Below are 17,722 nucleotides of genomic sequence, written 5' to 3'. Positions count from 1 at the left end.
TCATCCTGTCAACTGGCAGACAAGTTTGATTTGTCTCACTACCTGTAATATTCTCTTTGATATCTTGATTAATGTGGCATCTTCCAGGCTTGTCCATTGTAAAATTTTCCCTTGGTAATTGTTATGGATTGAATTGTGCATCCCAAAAAGATATGTTGAAGCCCTAACCCCTAATTCACACGAATATGACCTTACTTGGAAATAGGGTCCTTATGGATATAATCAAGTTAAAATGAGGTCATTAGGGTGGGCTTTAATCATCCAGTATAACTGATGTCCACATAAGAAGAGAGAAATTGGACATAGGCACAGGGAGAACATCATAGGGTAACTAACAGAGGCCGATACTGGTGTGATGAGCTACAAGTCAAGGAACACCAAGGATTGATGGCCACCACCAGAAGCTAGGAAAAGACAAGGAAGAATTCTGCCTAGTCCCAGAGGAAGCGTAGCCCTACTGATATCTTGATTTTGGACTTCTAGCATCCAGAATTAGGAGATAATAAATTTCTGTTTAAGCCACCCATTTTGTAATATTTTATTTCCACAGCCCTAGGAAATGAATGTAGTAATTAATAAATATTTTGTGGGGAGGTATTTTGAAACTATGTAACTATCTTGTTCCTCATCAGATTTTGAATTCATCAATTTATATCACTGTGGACTCATAGAGTCTTTTTTTTTTTTTTTTTTTTTTTTTTTTGAGACAGAGTCTCGCTCTGTTGCCCAGGCTAGAGTGAGTGCTATGGCAGCAGCCTAGCTCACAGCAACCTCAAATTCCTGGGCTCAGGCGATCCTCCTGCCTCAGCCTCCCAAGTAGCTGGGACTACAGGCATGTGCCACCATGCCCAACTAATTTTTCTATATATTTTTAGCCATCCATATCATTTCTTTCTATTTTTTTTTTCTTTAGTAGAGACGGGGTCTCGCTCTTGCTCAGGCTGATCTCAAACTCCTGAACTCAAACAATCCGCCCGCCTCGGCCTCCCAGAGTGCTAGGATTACAGGCATGAGCCACCACGCCCGGCCTCATAGAGTCTTATTTATTCATTGTTTTAATTCGTTTTTATCAATATTTATTTTGATGCTCAAATTGACAAGAGTTGGCCAGTGGGAGCTCCTTTCTGTGTTCTTTGACATTCCCCATCATTTTTTGAGCAATTGCTTACTTTTAGAACAAAGTGTTGTAGGCTTATCTTGTTCTTTTCCTGCCCATACCTGAAATCAGTCATTTCCCCAAGAAGCCCCGGTGCCTTATTGAAAAACTATATTTAGAAACGAAAATCTAACGGCTAGGTATATTCATTACTACCAGACCCTATCAGTGTAACAGAGTTACAAGGGTATGTATGCATACTTTAACCTATACACACACATTTACATCTATATTGATTTCTATATTTCTGTATTACTTATTGAAAACCATGAGTTCACACTGTTATTCCCAATTCCAATCCAACATTACAAGATTCATTCTAGTCCCCCCTTTTCACATTTCTAATTGCTTTTTCATTTTTTCTTTCTTTCTTTCTTTTTTTTTTTTTTTTTTAGACAGAGTCTCACTCTGTTGCCTAGGCTAGAGTGCCGTGGCGTCAGCGTAGCTCACAGCAACCTCAAACGCCTGGGCTTAAGCGATCCTCCTGCTTCAGTCTCCGGAGTAGCTGGGACTACAGGCATGTGCCACCATACCCGGCTCATTTTTTTTTTTTTTTATGTGTATTTTTAGCTGTCCATATAATTTCTATTTTTAGTAGAGACGGGGTCTTCACTCTTGCTCAGGCTGGTCTCGAACTCCTGAGCTCAAACAATCCGCCCGCCTTGGCCTCCCAGAGTGCTAGGATTATAGGCGTGAGCCACCGCGCCCTGCCCTCTAATTGCTTTTTCTAATAGTGCAAAACATTGCTCCCCTTGTTGTCAGTATATTATTTAATCAGTCCCCTTCTGTGTAGCCAATTTTCCAGTGCTTTCTTCCCTCCCCAACCACCTCTACAGGAGTACTCTTTATCCTGCTTGGGCTTCAACATTCCTTGCAGTGCCTCCTTCCCAGGCATACATTTTGCCTACTCCATTTTGGCTCCATTATCTCACTCTAGGCCACTGAGTCTTTCCCCTCAGCTCCAGCTAATGGGTTTTGGACTGAATTGTTCAAGAAGGGAAGGAGGAGGAACTTTTTTTTCTGTTTTCATGAACATGTTAATCATTTGGTTTTTGTCAGATAATTCCAGTATTGGCTTCACCTGATACAGGTGTGTTTGTAACATCTGTTTTTCCTTTTTAGTCATTTGGACCTATCAGCACGCCTGCTTATTTTTTATGGAATGCTGAGCACTGTATATGAAAGGTTGTAGAATCTCTGGTTGATTTCTCTTGCCCCAGAGGCAGTTCACCCTTTTGCTAAGCAGATATTGTGGGGGCTGATAATATTAATCAGATCTGAAACTGAACTGACTTGAGGCTGAACTGCAATTTGGGTAAACCTTTGTCTACCTGTGGTTCACTCCAGCTTCTAGGGTGTAGATTTTCCCACTGAGAGCCTGGAGTGACCACAAGGGGCCTATCTCTGTGGCATGCTTTGAACTCTAGTCCTTGTCTCCTCAGTACCATGAGACCAAGTGAAACTCTGCTCTGCTTTTTCATGGGTTTTCTGCTTGACCGCTTCTCTCTCACGCCGCTTTAGAATTCAGCAAATAACTTGAAGGAAAAATTGCTGAGCGAGCTCTGTCCTTCATCGTCTCTTAATTTTTGTCCATTCACACCAGTGAGACTGTTAAAAGCTCTGCTTCTTTCTATTTAGTAGTGGCCCTCTGCCTTGTTTTGGTTTTTTTTTGTTGTTGTTGTTGTTGTTTTTTGCCTGAATTCTCAACTTCTTACCCAGCTCCCCAAAATCAGCAGAACCCTAAGAGAAAAGGCAGTTAGAGAATGTCAGCTTAGCTCCCCTCATGGTTTCCTCACTGTAGGATTTGCCACTTAGGTTTTGATTGCCTCAGCACTGTCCAGTACTTTCAAACAGGTGTGTGTGTGTATGTGTGTGTGTGTGTGTATGTATGTATGTATCTGGCTTTTCTATTTTTTTTTTCATGGGAGCATTGGTCTACTACAAGCTACGCAATTATATCCAGAAGCAAAAGCAAGATTCTATTTAATAATGTATTCATATTTTTTAAAATAATGCTTCTTGAGTGACCAAACAAAATGATACCACAATCTAATAATGGTTTAAAACTCTCAAAAAATAAAAAAGATAGTTTTAAGGCATTGGTAGTTGAGACAATCAGGAGAGCAATAGGATTTAAGCCAAGTAGGTCAATATTAACATCAGCAGTGATGAGTCATATTGATTGGATGTACCCTTCATATGATCTGATGACAGTAGTACTTTACGTCTATGATCTTCCTCCCAAAAACCCACCACCCTAGTTTAATGATGGGGAAAACATCAGTCAAATTTCAATTGACTGTCTACGAAATACCTGACCAGTACTCTTCAAAACTGTCAAGGTCATGAAAAATAAGAAAAGTCCAACAAACTGTCACAGACAAGAGAAGCATAAGGAGAAAGGAAACATGACTACTAAATGTACTGTGGTATCTTGAATGGGATCCTGGATTAGAAAAAGAACATTAGGTAAAAACTGAGGAAATTTGAATAAAGTATGGACAAATGTGTCATACTAATATAAGATGTTAATAATAGGGGAAATTTGGTGTAGGGTATAAAGGTTTATTTTTTTAAAAATCAGTAGAATTTGACGTCCCAAGCTGTCCTTTATTTTTGGATTTTATTTTTGTCTGTCTTATCTTCAGTACCTAGAAGAGTGATCAGCATATTTAGGCACTCAATAAATAGTGGTTGGTTCAATGGATAAACAGAGGTGAGGGAGGATAAATTACAGATAACCTCTAGGTTTCTAACTCAGGCAGCTGTATGGATAGTAATATTCACTTACAGAATGCAAAAAGTAGAGATTAGAAACTACTCTGTGCTATTGGAAAGACGATGATATTCTTTTGTTTTGTGCCAGTGAATATTAATCAGAAAATCTGATCAGAGTCAAAATGGTAATTCCTTTTTCTTTTTAGGCATACAAAACCTTTGCTAACCGAGTTAACAATTTAAAGAAAAAGTTGGATCAATTGAAATCAACCCTTCCTGATCCTGAAGAATCACCAGTCCCTTCCCCAAGCATGGATGCTCCCTCCCCAACTGGTTCTGAGTCTCCTTTTCAGGGAATGGGAGGTGAGGAATCCCAGTCACCAACCATGGAGAGTGAGAAATCTGCCACACCTGAACCTGTCACAGATAATCGTGATGTGGAAGACATGGAACTCTCAGATGTAGATGATGATGGGTCAAAAATCATTGGTATGTCCTTAGCTAATTAGACAACTTACTCTATATCTGTTTTGCTTTTCCAACAATAAGTCAATCACAGGCAAGTATTAAAAGATAATTCAATCCTTATAAGATTAGAACACTAAAATAGCATTATTATCTCTAGAGCAGTAGTTCAGAATTTGGTATGCCATATGGGTTAAGAATCATTCTTTGCCCAGTATCTACACTGTTCAATATAGTAGCCACTAGTTACATGTGGCTATTAAGCATTTTGAAACGGGCCTTGTTAAACTTGAGATGTGCTATAGGTATAAAATATACATTGGATTTCAGAAACTTAGTAAACCACCCCCAAAAGAGTAAAAAAATCTCATTAAGAATTTTTATATTTATAACTGACTGAAATGAAGAATTTGGGATATACTGAGATAAATAAATTATTAAAATTAAATGTATCTTTCTTTTCAAATGGTTTCAAGAAAAATTAAACTTACATATATGGCTTAAATTATATTTCTATTGGACAGCACTACTGGGGAGGGGGGAGAGTTACACTGGCATTCCTTATTCTCTGTCACTCTTGTCTGTCAAGAATTCCAGAACCACAGTTTGTTAACCACAGTATCAGAACTAACCTGAACTGGTGAATTATTTCTCTGACATCCTCAGCCTTTATAATTGTTCTTATCAGACAGTTTGACTTCTGTTGGATTTAATGCACTGTCTATCCATATAGACTTTAAAACATCAAAAGGAATATATTGCAAAAGTGATCAAGAGTTAAAACATTGCAGTTTCAAATTAGTGCCTAATTGCATCACACAGTAGGGCAATTTCAGGAAGCCAAAGGAAAATACAACGAAGTATGTACTTTCCATCTCTGAGAAAGTTCTCAGGTAATGGAAAAGGAAAAACAGGACAATGTATGACAAATATTATTCCCAAAAGACAGAACACAAATGCATACCAAATAATAACATGTCTCCAGAAATGTACAAATTTAATACTTAAGTACTAAGAAGATGCAAAGGAATCATTGAAAAGTAAGATACAAAATAAATTCTGGAAATTCCTTTTAAGCAGGCATTGAAGGTGAGATCATAAATTATGAAGTGTGACTTTTAAAAAAAAAAAAACATGAAGTGAGTGGTTGGCAGTTTTCTCCAGAGGAGTACTTTTTACCCCCAAATCAGGAAATATTAGGACATGTTATTTCATATTGGAAGCAACATCTGGAAGGCAGTAGGATGTAATATCTCTTTTCTTTGTTGAAACAGTGGAGGACAGGAAGGAAAAACCTGTAGAGAAGTCAGCTGTATCTACCACTTCTGTACCTACAAAGCCAACAGAAAGTATCTCCAAGGCCTCTCCGTGTACCCCAGCGCCTGTGACCATGACAACAACCCCACCGGTTCCAAAGCCTGCAAATACTTCTATTCTATCCCCTTCCCCAGCATTGGCTTTGCCAAACCTGGCTAATGTAGATCTGGCTAAGATCAGTTCCATCCTTAGCAGCCTGACATCAGTCATGAAAAATACTGGTAAGTAAGGCCAGTAAAAAAGATAAAAAGTTAATTTCCATTTCTTTAATTGAACCATTAGTCTGGGGGTTTTGTTGATTTTTTAAATTAATTTTTAAAATTAAAAATATGATAAAAGTAAAACCAATAAAAGGTCATTACAGAAAAATTAGAAAATAAGCAAAGAGAATAAAATATCTATAATCCTACTATCCCAAGGGAAACTACTTGTGTTTACCCTTACACAAATACTGCATTTATGAATGTTTTAGGGAATCAAATAAATATCTGTAATAATTTTTCTTTCAACAATTGAAATACATTGCATATACTGTTTCAAAACCAACTATTTAAAAGTAAACTACATATCTTGAAAGTTTTTATATCATTAATTTATCATTTTTAATAGCTATATAGCATTTTATAATTAATCTTTTATTATTAGACATTTAGTATGTTTCAATTTTTCATTCTTATAAAGAAAAATGAATTACGGTGATACTAAAATTTTATGAACAATCCTTTCTAAAAGGGTTCATAAGTATATAGAGCTTTTTAAATGGAGATTTTTAATTAAAAAAACTTTGCCAGGCATGGTGGCACACACCTGTAGTCCTGGAGGATCACTTGAGGCCAGGAGTTCCAGGCTGTCGTGTGCTGTGTTTGCACCTGTGAACAGCCACTGCACTCCAGCCTGGGCAACGTAAGAGCACCTCCGTGTACTCATCACTTAGCTGCAACAGTATAACCATGGCAAATATTGTTTCTTCTGTGTCCCACTCCACATTATTTTGAGGAAAATCCAAATCATTTCATTTTATCATAAATACTTAAATATGTATTTCTAAAAGATAAAGACTCAAAAAAATCAGCATGTAGATTTGTTAAGTCTTTTCAGATGTTATAACTAAATTCATATCCAAAAAAGCACTATTTTATATGGTTGGTACATGAAAGTTCCTGTTGTTCCTTACCCTCTTCACTGTTTTGCTTTGTTTAATCTGTGTCAAATTCAACCTTAAAAAGTTTTTTGTTTTAATTTGCATTTCTTTGATTAAAGATGCGTTAAAGTTTTTAAAGATGTGTTAAAAATTTTTTTCATTTGCTTATCATTTGTTTGTGAAAATATCTTTTTTTGATCTTTTTTTAATACAAATGTTTGCTTTTCTCTTATCTTTATATATACTTTTTTCTACGTTAAAAATCAACCTGGTGTTTTAAAATTTTAAAAATGTAAAGGAAGTTTCTTATATAATTTCATTTTAAAGACCATTTCAAAAGCAAATAACTTACCAATCATAGAATTATGTGTGAATTACACAACTGCAGTGGCTGTGATCATCCAGTCAGCCAGCAGTATTTATTGAGCACCTACAGGACTCTGAGGTGTAGGTGCCATTTGGTAGAGAAAAAAGAAATACGTTGCCTGGTCTCTTTCTATTAGGGCTCTCAAAACTAATGAATACATATGAAAATAACTTAATACTTGTTTGTTTTAAGGATGTTCAAAGTAGAAGGAGCAAATCTTAATCTCATTTTCAGGTTTGGTTTTTATACATGCCATGATATAGACCATTTGTGGATTGGTCACAGAAGAATTCCTGTTAAACATTATCAAATTTGTTGGAGTGGAAAGTATGAATTGAAAGATCATTTTGAATTGCATTTTCTTGAGTTCATATTTCTGCCACCAGGGGTCAGTCCTGCATCAAGACCTTCTCCAGGAACTCCTACAAGTCCCAGCAACCTCACCAGTGGCCTGAAAACACCTGCACCTACCACAACAGCATCTCACAACCCTCTGGCAAATATCCTCTCAAAGGTGGAGATCACCCCAGAGAGCATTCTGTCTGCTCTTTCCAAAACCCAGACACAGTCAGCTCCTGCACTGCAAGGTAAACTGACGTGTGCCAGAGGGGCTTGAATTGTGAATGTTTGTCTCTCGTTTTATTCTGGATTCCATTTCTGAGGAATCTAAATTCGTAAAATGTATAAGACAGTTAATTCACTATTCTTTTCATATTTATCTTCTATGAGCCAGCGTTTAAAGAATTATAAAATGTCAAAGCTGAAAGAAACTTTAAATATTATCTAGTCTCATCCCCTCCTTTTCAGGTAGGGAAACTAAGGTTCAGTGAGGGATGTGACCTGCTCAAGGTCACCCACCTATCTATTCAGTGATAAGCCAAGACTAAAAGCCAGATTTCTTGACTGGGGTCCAGTATTCTTTCACTGACACCATGACACCCCTAAGGGCTGCATTAATCATCCCAGTTTAATGTAGCTTAATGTATATTGAGTTTTATATATTTTAATGTTAACTGAAGCTGAAGACAGCAAGAAAGGTCAATCTTATAAAAAAAAAAGTCTCGTTTTTGTGTCCTAATGTTTTATAGAGGCCTCTGTTTTTCCATGTGGTATGTCTTTTTGGTTTTCCCCTACCTATAATATCTACCTCATTTGAACCTTTCTGTTCAGCTTTGTTAATTATGTTTTGTGCTGACACTGTCTGCTTCTAACATTTTTTCATAAGGCTTACCTGCTTTCTACTCTCTTACCCTCCAGATACCAACACAGTCCTTTTTAAGCATCTTGTTATAATTATACCATGAGTTACAAATACCAGAAAGTCCAGGTACAGTGGTTCATGCCTATAATCCAAGCACTTTGGGAGGCCGAGGCAGGATTGCTTGAGGGCAGAAGTTCTAGACCAGCCTGGGCAATGTAGCAAGACCCCAGCTCTATAAAAACTAAAAAAATTAGCCAGGCATGTGTGGCACATACCTGTAGTCCCAGCTACTTGGGAGGCTGAGACAGGAGGATCACTTGAGCCCAGGAGTTCAAGGTTACAGTGAACTATGATGATGCCACTGTACTTTAGCCTGGGCAACAGAGCAAGACCCTTTCTCAAAAATAAAACACACAAATGAACAGTATCTTCAGTGTAGTGATTTACTTTATATCAGTAGTTTCATTCAAGGGCCTCCAGGGGACATTTGGCAATGTTTGGAGACCTTTCTGGTTATCACAACTGGGGTGAGGGTTAAGGTGCTACTGCCTTTAGTGAGTAAAAGCCAGGAACATGCTGCTAAACATTCTATAAGGCATAGGACAGCCCACAACAACAAAGAATAATCCAGCCCAAATGTAACCAGTACTAAGGTTGAGAAACCCTGCTCTATGTGAATAGAGCAGTATAGGTATGTATTGATTTCTGTTTCCTAAACTCTTCTGATTGTGTCATCCACAGCCTTTATAAACAGATTTTCAATCAAAGACTTAAGTGGACATGGCTTGTTAAGATTGAAGAAAAGTAGTATTTAGTGGTGAGAGATAATCTTACCCATTACCAGAAACTAGTATCTATCTTAAGTAGATGGTCTTTTGAAGAATTCATCCCACAATATCTGAAAGATAAGCTGAAATATCTTTTAAAAATCATATGACATTACCATATATCACATTCTAGTTTTTGAGGATTTCTAATTTTGGTGAGAGCACTGACTACTAAGAATTAAACTATTAGGAGGAGGGAAATTATATAGCCAAGGAACTTTTTAGAATTAAATGTGGATTTTTTTTTCCAGGAAGATAACTGACATAAACATTATTTTAATTGTTTGGACATTGAATATTGGATATTGGGTTATTGGATAACAATAAAAACCATGCAACATTACTTAGAAATAGATGGCTTAAAAATGTTAGAAGGATGGATAAGCCTTGAAATTCTTTAGACCTTAAATCTTTTAGAAAATCTGGGTTAAAACTGAAATTTTGAGGAAACACTAATTGAAGTGTCATTTAAAGTATTATTTCTTTCATTATAGCATTACTAAGAAACAGTTTTAATGTATTCAGTGACTAAAGCTATAAATTTGGGTGAAATGTACATTAAAAGCTTTCATTTATGACCAGAAATTGGGTAAATTTTCCAAAACGTGATTGAGTTTATAGGACCTTGTGTTATCTCTTTGTCAAATATATTTTTTTTAATTTTTAATAGCAATTTGTTTTGTTGAACTTTAACCTTTGCTCCAAAGAATTCTTGCTCAGTGCTTCTGAGAAGGTTTTGACTATCGGTGAATAGAGTTGACTCTCATCATTGTTAATCTGTACTAATCAATAATCCTTGGATTTTCCACAATTTTCCACACTGTAAAATGGGGATTTCGTGTTTTCTTGTAAAAGGATCAGTGCCCCTGGTGGTCTGGGTTTATAAGTCTTTTAATGTATGTTTATATTTTTAATATTTATTATAGCTACATTTTACAACCGAAACTAATAGTTGAAAACATTGTTTCTCTAAAGGTGTACCAACTTAACAAGAGATGCTTCTTGAAAAAAGTGTTTCCTCTTAAAATAAATTTCTGAAATTTGTATATGCTATCTCCCTCTTAAAAATAACAGTGTACATTAACTTATTTGAGATAAATGTAGAGGTTGGAAAGGTAGGGCAGAGTATCTTTTTGCATTTAGAAAAACATTTCCACAGATCAAACATCAAGAAATACTGGTTTAAAGAGTTTTAAGAATTTTGTCTCTTTTCTTTTCCTGCTTTACATTATTTAAACTGTGAATGATTCTGACATTAAAATCTCTGCCTTCCTGTTGCCTTTTATTGTGCCATGTTGGGCTCATTTCTGGACTGTACTGGAAGCATTTCAGTTATTTGCTCTTTATTGATAAGTAAGTAGGTCCAGTGTTTTCTATGACATTTAGCCATTGCTTGTTTGGTCTGGATTCCCTTTGGCTTCATACTTTGTCTATCTGGTTCCCACCAGAATGAATGAGAATATCTGATTAGCCTACATTGTATTGTATGGTAGGGAGTTGTTCTTTTTAACCCCTCTAATCTTTGTTTCTACAGGCCTGTCATCTTTACTTCAGAGTGTTACTGGGAACCCAGTTCCAGCCAGCGAAGCTGCATCACAGAGCACTTCAGCCTCCCCTGCCAACACCACAGTCTCTACCATAAAGGGAAGAAATCTGCCCTCTAATACCCAGTCTTTTATTCCCAAAAGCTTCAACTATTCTCCTAATTCATCAACCTCTGAAGTCTCTTCAACTTCAGCCAGCAAAGCCTCAATTGGGCAAAGCCCAGGGCTCCCAAGCACTACTTTTAAACTACCGTCCAACTCTCTAGGGTTTACAGGTACCCACAATACCAGCCCTGCTGCCCCACCTACTGAAGTTGCCATGTGCCAATCTTCAGAGATCTCCAAGCCAAAGCTGGAGTCAGAGTCCACCTCCCCAAGCCTGGAAATGAAGATCCACAACTTTTTAAAAGGTAATCCTGGTTTCAGTGGCTTAAACTTAAACATCCCAATCCTGAGCAGTTTGGGGTCCAGTGCCCCATCAGAGAATCATCCCTCAGACTTCCAGCGTGGCCCTACTAGCACCTCAATCGACAACATTGATGGAACCCCTGTACGGGATGAACGGAGTGGGACGCCCACCCAGGATGAGATGATGGACAAGCCCACATCCAGCAGCGTAGATACTATGTCCCTGCTTTCTAAGATCATTAGCCCTGGTTCCTCAACACCCAGCAGTACGAGATCACCACCCCCTGGGAGAGATGAAACCTACCCCCGGGAGCTCTCCAATTCTGTATCTACATATCGACCCTTTGGCCTGGGCAGTGAATCTCCCTATAAGCAGCCTTCTGATGGAATGGAGAGACCATCTTCCCTGATGGACTCTTCACAGGAAAAGTTCTTTCCAGACACTTCTTTCCAAGAAGATGAAGATTACCGAGATTTTGAGTATTCAGGGCCTCCACCCTCTGCCATGATGAACCTAGAGAAGAAACCAGCCAAATCTATCCTGAAATCAAGCAAGCTTTCTGATACCACCGAATACCAGCCAATCCTGTCCAGTTATAGCCACAGAGCCCAAGAATTTGGGGTAAAGTCTGCTTTCCCTCCATCTGTAAGGGCCATCCTGGACTCTAGTGAGAACTGTGACCGTCTCTCTTCTTCCCCTGGGCTATTTGGTGCCTTCAACATAAGAGGGAATGAACCTGGGTCTGACCGGTCACCATCACCGAGTAAGAATGATTCATTTTTCGCCCCTGACTCCAACCACAATAGCTTGTCTCAATCCACCACTGGGCATCTCAGTTTGCCACAGAAGCAGTACCCAGACTCCCCTCACCCGGTCCCACATCGTTCCCTTTTCTCTCCGCAGAATACCCTTGCCGCTCCCACGGGTCACCCACCCACTTCAGGCGTGGAGAAAGTCCTGGCCTCCACCATATCCACCACGTCGACGATTGAATTTAAGAATATGCTTAAAAACGCCTCACGCAAGCCCTCAGATGATAAGCATTTTGGCCAGGCCCCCAGCAAGGGCACTTCAAGTGATGGTGTCAGTCTCTCAAACCTTACCCAGCCCAGCTTGACCGCCACTGATCAGCAGCAACAAGAAGAGCACTACCGCATAGAAACCCGTGTTTCCTCCTCCTGCTTAGACTTGCCTGATAGCACAGAAGAAAAGGGGGCCCCCATAGAAACCTTGGGTTATCACAATGCATCCAATAGGAGGATGTCAGGGGAGCCAATACAGACCGTAGAGTCCATCCGAGTTCCTGGGAAGGGAAATAGAGGACATGGGCGTGAGGCTTCAAGGGTGGGTTGGTTTGATCTGAGTACATCAGGCAGCTCTTTTGACAATGGCCCCTCAAGTGCCTCTGAGTTGGCATCCCTTGGGGGTGGGAGCAGCGGAGGCCTCACTGGCTTTAAAACAGCACCGTACAAGGAACGGGCACCCCAATTTCAGGAGAGTGTCGGCAGCTTTCGTTCCAACAGTTTCAACTCAACATTTGAGCATCATCTCCCCCCGTCCCCCTTGGAACATGGGACACCCTTCCAGAGAGAGCCAGTGGGGCCATCATCTGCCCCACCTGCCCCTCCTAAGGATCATGGTGGTATCTTCTCTCGAGATGCACCTACTCATCTACCCTCTGTGGATCTTTCGAACCCCTTCACAAAGGAGGCAGCCCTGGCCCATGCTGCCCCACCCCCTCCTCCTGGAGAGCACAGCGGAGTTCCTTTCCCTACCCCACCCCCTCCTCCACCCCCTGGGGAGCATAGCAGCAGTGGTGGGAGTGGTGTCCCCTTTTCTACTCCACCCCCTCCACCACCTCCTGTTGACCATTCTGGAGTTGTACCCTTCCCAACCCCAGCACTGGCAGAGCATGGAGTGGCAGGGGCTGTGGCAGTATTTCCCAAGGACCATAGTTCCCTTCTTCAAGGGACCCTGGCTGAGCATTTCGGGGTGCTTCCAGGACCCAGGGACCATGGGGGCCCCACCCAACGGGACCTGAACGGCCCTGGCCTTAGCCGTGTACGAGAGAGCCTGAGCCTACCCTCCCATTCTCTGGAGCACCTGGGCCCAGCCCATGGAGGCGGAGGTGGGGGAGGCAGCAACAGCAGCAGCGGCCCCCCCTTGGGTCCCTCACACAGAGACACCATCAGCCGGAGTGGTATGATTTTACGGAGTCCCCGGCCAGACTTTCGGCCTAGGGAACCTTTTCTCGGCAGAGACCCGTTTCACAGTTTAAAGAGACCCAGGCCACCTTTTGTTAGGGGCCCTCCGTTCTTTGCACCAAAACGCCCATTCTTCCCTCCCAGGTACTGATGGAAACCAAGGGAAAGGCATTTAGAGAGCGTTGGAAGTAGGAGTTTGGTTTATTATTGTTGTTTTTATTTGTTTTCCCTTCCTTTATTTTTTTATTATAATGAAGGGTCTCTTTTCCAAATTAAAAAGTCATATATGCTTGCATTTCACTGTTCCATCCAGTCCTCTCTCCCACTGCACTTATCTACCTTCTCCAAGTTGTTTGTATTTAAAAAAAAAAAAAAAAAAAAGGTAAACTCAAGCCACTTCATTTGGCTGGGGTCTTGGGGAGTGGGGAGGAAAACTATATTTTACCCCATCTATTGAAAAATATTACATTTGAAATAAAACTTCCATCAGTACAGATGATAACATGTGCGATGTTGGGATTTTCTTTGGGGCTTGGCTTATCAGGTAGTCCATGGAAGGAAGGATTCCTGTCCCCTTCTCCTCTAGCTAAGTAATTGCTGTAACCAGCTTGGCTCCCTTCCCTGTATGCTCTTGTGCCCTGCTGACAGCCCAGAGATGTTACAAGGGAGGAAATATGGGAGACTTGGACCTTACAGGTTTATTTGTTTTATTTTGTTTTTAAAGCCATGTTGAAGTTGAGTTCTTTACCCTTCTAAATTTTTTTTTTTTTTAATCAGCTTCTTCCTCTAAAGTACTATCAGGCAATAACTTTGAGGAAGATACAAACCTCATTCTATTCTAGTAAAATTTTTTCACTTTATCCTTGGAATGAAAGACGGGACTTGATATAATTTCAAGGTTAGAATAAGCGACTACAATATATAAAATTTGGAAAGGAACTATCAGTGATGTTACATGACCTGCCTTATCCTTCATAAACGAAAGGATGGGAAACATTTTCAAGGTAGTTTCACATGCCTTGCACTAAGCTCTTGCGTCCTGCTTTTCTTTTTTGACTTTTTTTCCCCCTCAGTTTTCACTCTACTGTGGTCAGAAAAACAGTTACTACAATTGACTGTTGATACAAAGGTGCAAGTGAAATATTACCCCTGCATTTTTTAATATAAGAAGTTGACATTAATTTTACCATGGTACCTCCCTAATGTGAATATTTGTTGGTGGTTTTCAACAAAGGATAACTATTAGAGAAAGGAAAATATTTGTCTTTATTTTCCTTTCCCCTTGCTTCAGTTTCACCCTTATTGATATTTTAAAGGAGGAAATTCAATAGCATTTTTTATATTGTACTTCAGATGTGTCTTAGAGACAGATGGTTATTACTATACATACCTTTACAGAGAAACAGGAGGTCCTAGTAAATCTAAATTTGCCCTACAGTATAGATAGCCATCTGTTACAATTCAAAATTCAACCCTTATCCCCCCATCCCCACCCCAGGAAATAAAGAATGTTTCTGCCCTTAGTCATTTTACATGAGAGAGAAGTGCTTTCCTTCCCTGGACTGAAAGGCTTATTTGTATTTCCACATCTAGTATTTGGGAAAAAGACAATCACTGTACTTTTAAGTGTTTATATCTAGGGACACTGAAGAGCAAATGTTGTTTTACTGCTATTTTTTTTTTTAATTTAGTGTCTTACCCCAAGGTGTACACACTGATAATCTCCAGCTAGATGAATAAAACAGTGTTCAGTTTTGGGAGAAATTCCAGCAGGTTTCATATATTTTCTCCCAAGTTAGTATGGAACTAACTATAGGAAGTATAAGAGTTGCTTTGGATTCCTCCAGTGGAATATTAAAGATGGAGAGGGTGGGTGGTGTAGTGACAGACGGTGCTTCTTTGTCTCAGAATAAACTTATTTTTCAGAGAAAGTTTAAACAAGGTGTGCATTAGTTGGGGGTTTTTGTGTAACTTATTCTGTGTTATTTATTTGGGTTCACCTTGTGTTCTGTTAACGCATATCTGGTCTTAAGCCAGCTGTTTGTTCTTTCCTTGACCTCTCCAGCTTGTCTGCCCTGTAACTCTCCCCATGGAAATGCATGATACCTTGACCTTGCTTGTGGAATAGGGTGCATAGTGTAGCAAAGAAAAGAAAGTATAGTTATATCGAGTCCCAGGACATTTGTTTAGAGAAAGACAGAAATTGGGGTGGGGAGAATTCTATTTGACTTCCAAAACTGAAATAGATTTTTTTTTTTTTTGCAGAAATCAAGTGGGATGTTTTTCATTCTAGAATAAGAATGTGAATTCTTTCTGCTGCTTTTGTTTAAGCTAAAAGTAGTGTTTACTTGAAACGGCTCTCTGACCATTTGTTTTTATCAGAAAATGTGGAGATGTCAGGAAAGTGGCTTCCTGAATATTGGGGCAGGGTAATTGTCCTCAAAAGCATGATGGCTAACACATGAAAGGAAGACTTTGTTGTATAGTTTAAAAGATGGACTTTTAAGGAGTTGGTTTTTTGTGGGGTATTTTTGTGTTGTTTTGTTTTTTAAGCCACAAAATCCTCAGTATTTTTGCTTAGGATGGAAGTGAGTATTCGTATGAGACTGTCAGCTTTTAATTTTAAGGAAATCTGTCTACAACAGTAAATGAAGATGACAATGTATATATGTGATATAGTGAAATGGAAAAGACAATTCTGGTATTCATAACATGAGACAGAGGGGTTTTATTCTTTCTGTGTCTGTGATTTAAAATTCCGTGACCATGCTCTGACTTTTGTATTTCAACCTGAGTTTAAAAAAATAAACAAGATATTTTTTAAAGAAAGCATAACATAGTGTGTCTGGCAAGGACTTGATTCATATGAAAGCATAAATACAAGAAGTTGTTACTAAGGTTCTTAGTGCTCACTGTAAAATCACAGACAGAGAATTGGTCGGTGGGGGTTTGGAATACACTAGTACCACCTAAAGTTCAGTGATACAGTATCAGAAATAGGGTCCTTGAGTGTTTTGAAAGTGCTTACTCTTCAATCAGCTTAGATAGGAAATCTTTCCTTATACCCCTCTGCCCTCTCAAAAGTCAAGAGTAAATAGAATTTGCTTTGATTGTAGGGAGGGTAAAATGAGCAGAGAATACGACTTTATCCTTTTCAATACCAGGAATACAATGTTTGTGATGTATATGGTACAGCAAACCTATCTAGATAATGTGAATACGCTAAACTTCCTAATTGCAGAATATTCACTCTGAAGTTACCAGTTCATGCAGAATTAAGCTTCAGCTGTTATTGTTTTGAAGCCGCTGTAAATTACTGCTTTCCCCCATTCCCTCCCCCTTTTTTTTCTTTAAGTGGGCAGGGGTGCCTGTTAAGATTAAAATTTGTTCAGTGTGGAAAACAAAACAAGTACATGCTTTAGAAGCAACAGCAATGAAATCCTTTTGAAATGTGTATTAATATCATTTAATAAAATAACTAGTTCTAAAGGTTTGACATTTTTCTTTGAGACTGGGGCTTTGACCAAGGGCCCCTGGCTTCTCTGGTGAGTGCAAATAGGAGAGAACTTCTCCAGGAGCTGAAACTGCTGCTTTGTGAAGCAGGCCTGTGGTTGGAAAACCTAAATTTTCTCCAGCAAAGACCCAACATGACTGTCCAGGGTTGAAGGTGAAACCAACTACAGAATGCAGAAAGAAAAGCCTGGATGTATCTCTGAAGACGTGATTGTACTGGCTTTTGGTTCAAGGGTATGTGGGGGCGGGGGAAGGGAGTGGTGTGTGTGCCTGCATGTTTCTGAGGCACAGAAAAAGATGCCACAGACCTCTCATTTTGTCCCTTCCTGGTAACCACTTGCACTTTACTCTTCTTCCAGCCATTCCTTTGTTGTTTTTTTTTTAATCTCTTTGTCCTTAATATTTTGTTTCCAATTTAATAAAGTACGGTTTCCTTTGTTGTGTGGTTGACTTTTCCCCCTCATGTTGATCTTATCCAGATGGCCCCTTTGACTTCTGCACCCAAGGTCACTGAACGCAATCGGAGCCTCCTCTAAGATCTTCGTGGCCTTGTGGATTTTGTTTGTTCCTTTGTGTAAATTGAATTTTGGAAAGGGATGATGGGTGGGATGAGGTAACATGTTCAGGGAGTAGTTTGCAATGAACTGGGATATACTGCATGGATAATTATTTGTATGTGTCTTCAAAAGTTTGTACAGTTGTGAGCCAAGAAGCATTTTTAAAGCAAGCGTAGTATTGGGGCAGGGAGTAGTAGGGATCCTTCTGGCTATTTCTTTCCCCACATCTACCCTTCTTATTGCGTATTGGTAATCTGTCATACAGAAGCCACACTTGACCCTTCTGTCTTGACCCATCCCTTT

At 39.4% G+C, this 17,722-nt stretch overlaps 1 protein-coding gene across 10 annotated transcripts in view; it reads left to right on the top strand.

Annotated features, from left to right (window-relative positions):
* The window catches only part of RPRD2 (regulation of nuclear pre-mRNA domain containing 2), a 92,945-nt gene extending 76,174 nt beyond the window's left edge, over positions 1-16,771 (top strand). For 2 of the 10 annotated variants that reach the window (XM_069480680.1, XM_069480679.1), the window contains 5 exons: positions 4,081-4,363; positions 5,614-5,877; positions 7,551-7,751; positions 10,727-11,146; positions 12,049-12,200. In XM_069480680.1, coding sequence (XP_069336781.1) covers positions 4,081-4,363; positions 5,614-5,877; positions 7,551-7,751; positions 10,727-11,146; positions 12,049-12,137 — 1,257 coding nt within the window. In that variant the 3' untranslated portion in view covers positions 12,138-12,200. Of the gene's footprint in view, positions 1-4,080; positions 4,364-5,613; positions 5,878-7,550; positions 7,752-10,726 lie in introns of all 10 variants that reach the window. The other 8 variants (XM_069480676.1, XM_069480675.1, XM_069480674.1 and 5 more) reach the window with 5 other exon arrangements.
* The last annotated feature ends 951 nt before the right edge of the window (positions 16,772-17,722 follow it).

This window comes from Eulemur rufifrons, chromosome 8 (assembly GCF_041146395.1).
Source record: "Eulemur rufifrons isolate Redbay chromosome 8, OSU_ERuf_1, whole genome shotgun sequence".
Lineage (NCBI taxonomy): Eukaryota > Metazoa > Chordata > Mammalia > Primates > Lemuridae > Eulemur > Eulemur rufifrons.
The sequence above is the reverse complement of the archived record's forward strand: the minus strand, read 5'-3'. Positions and strand labels throughout refer to the sequence as shown.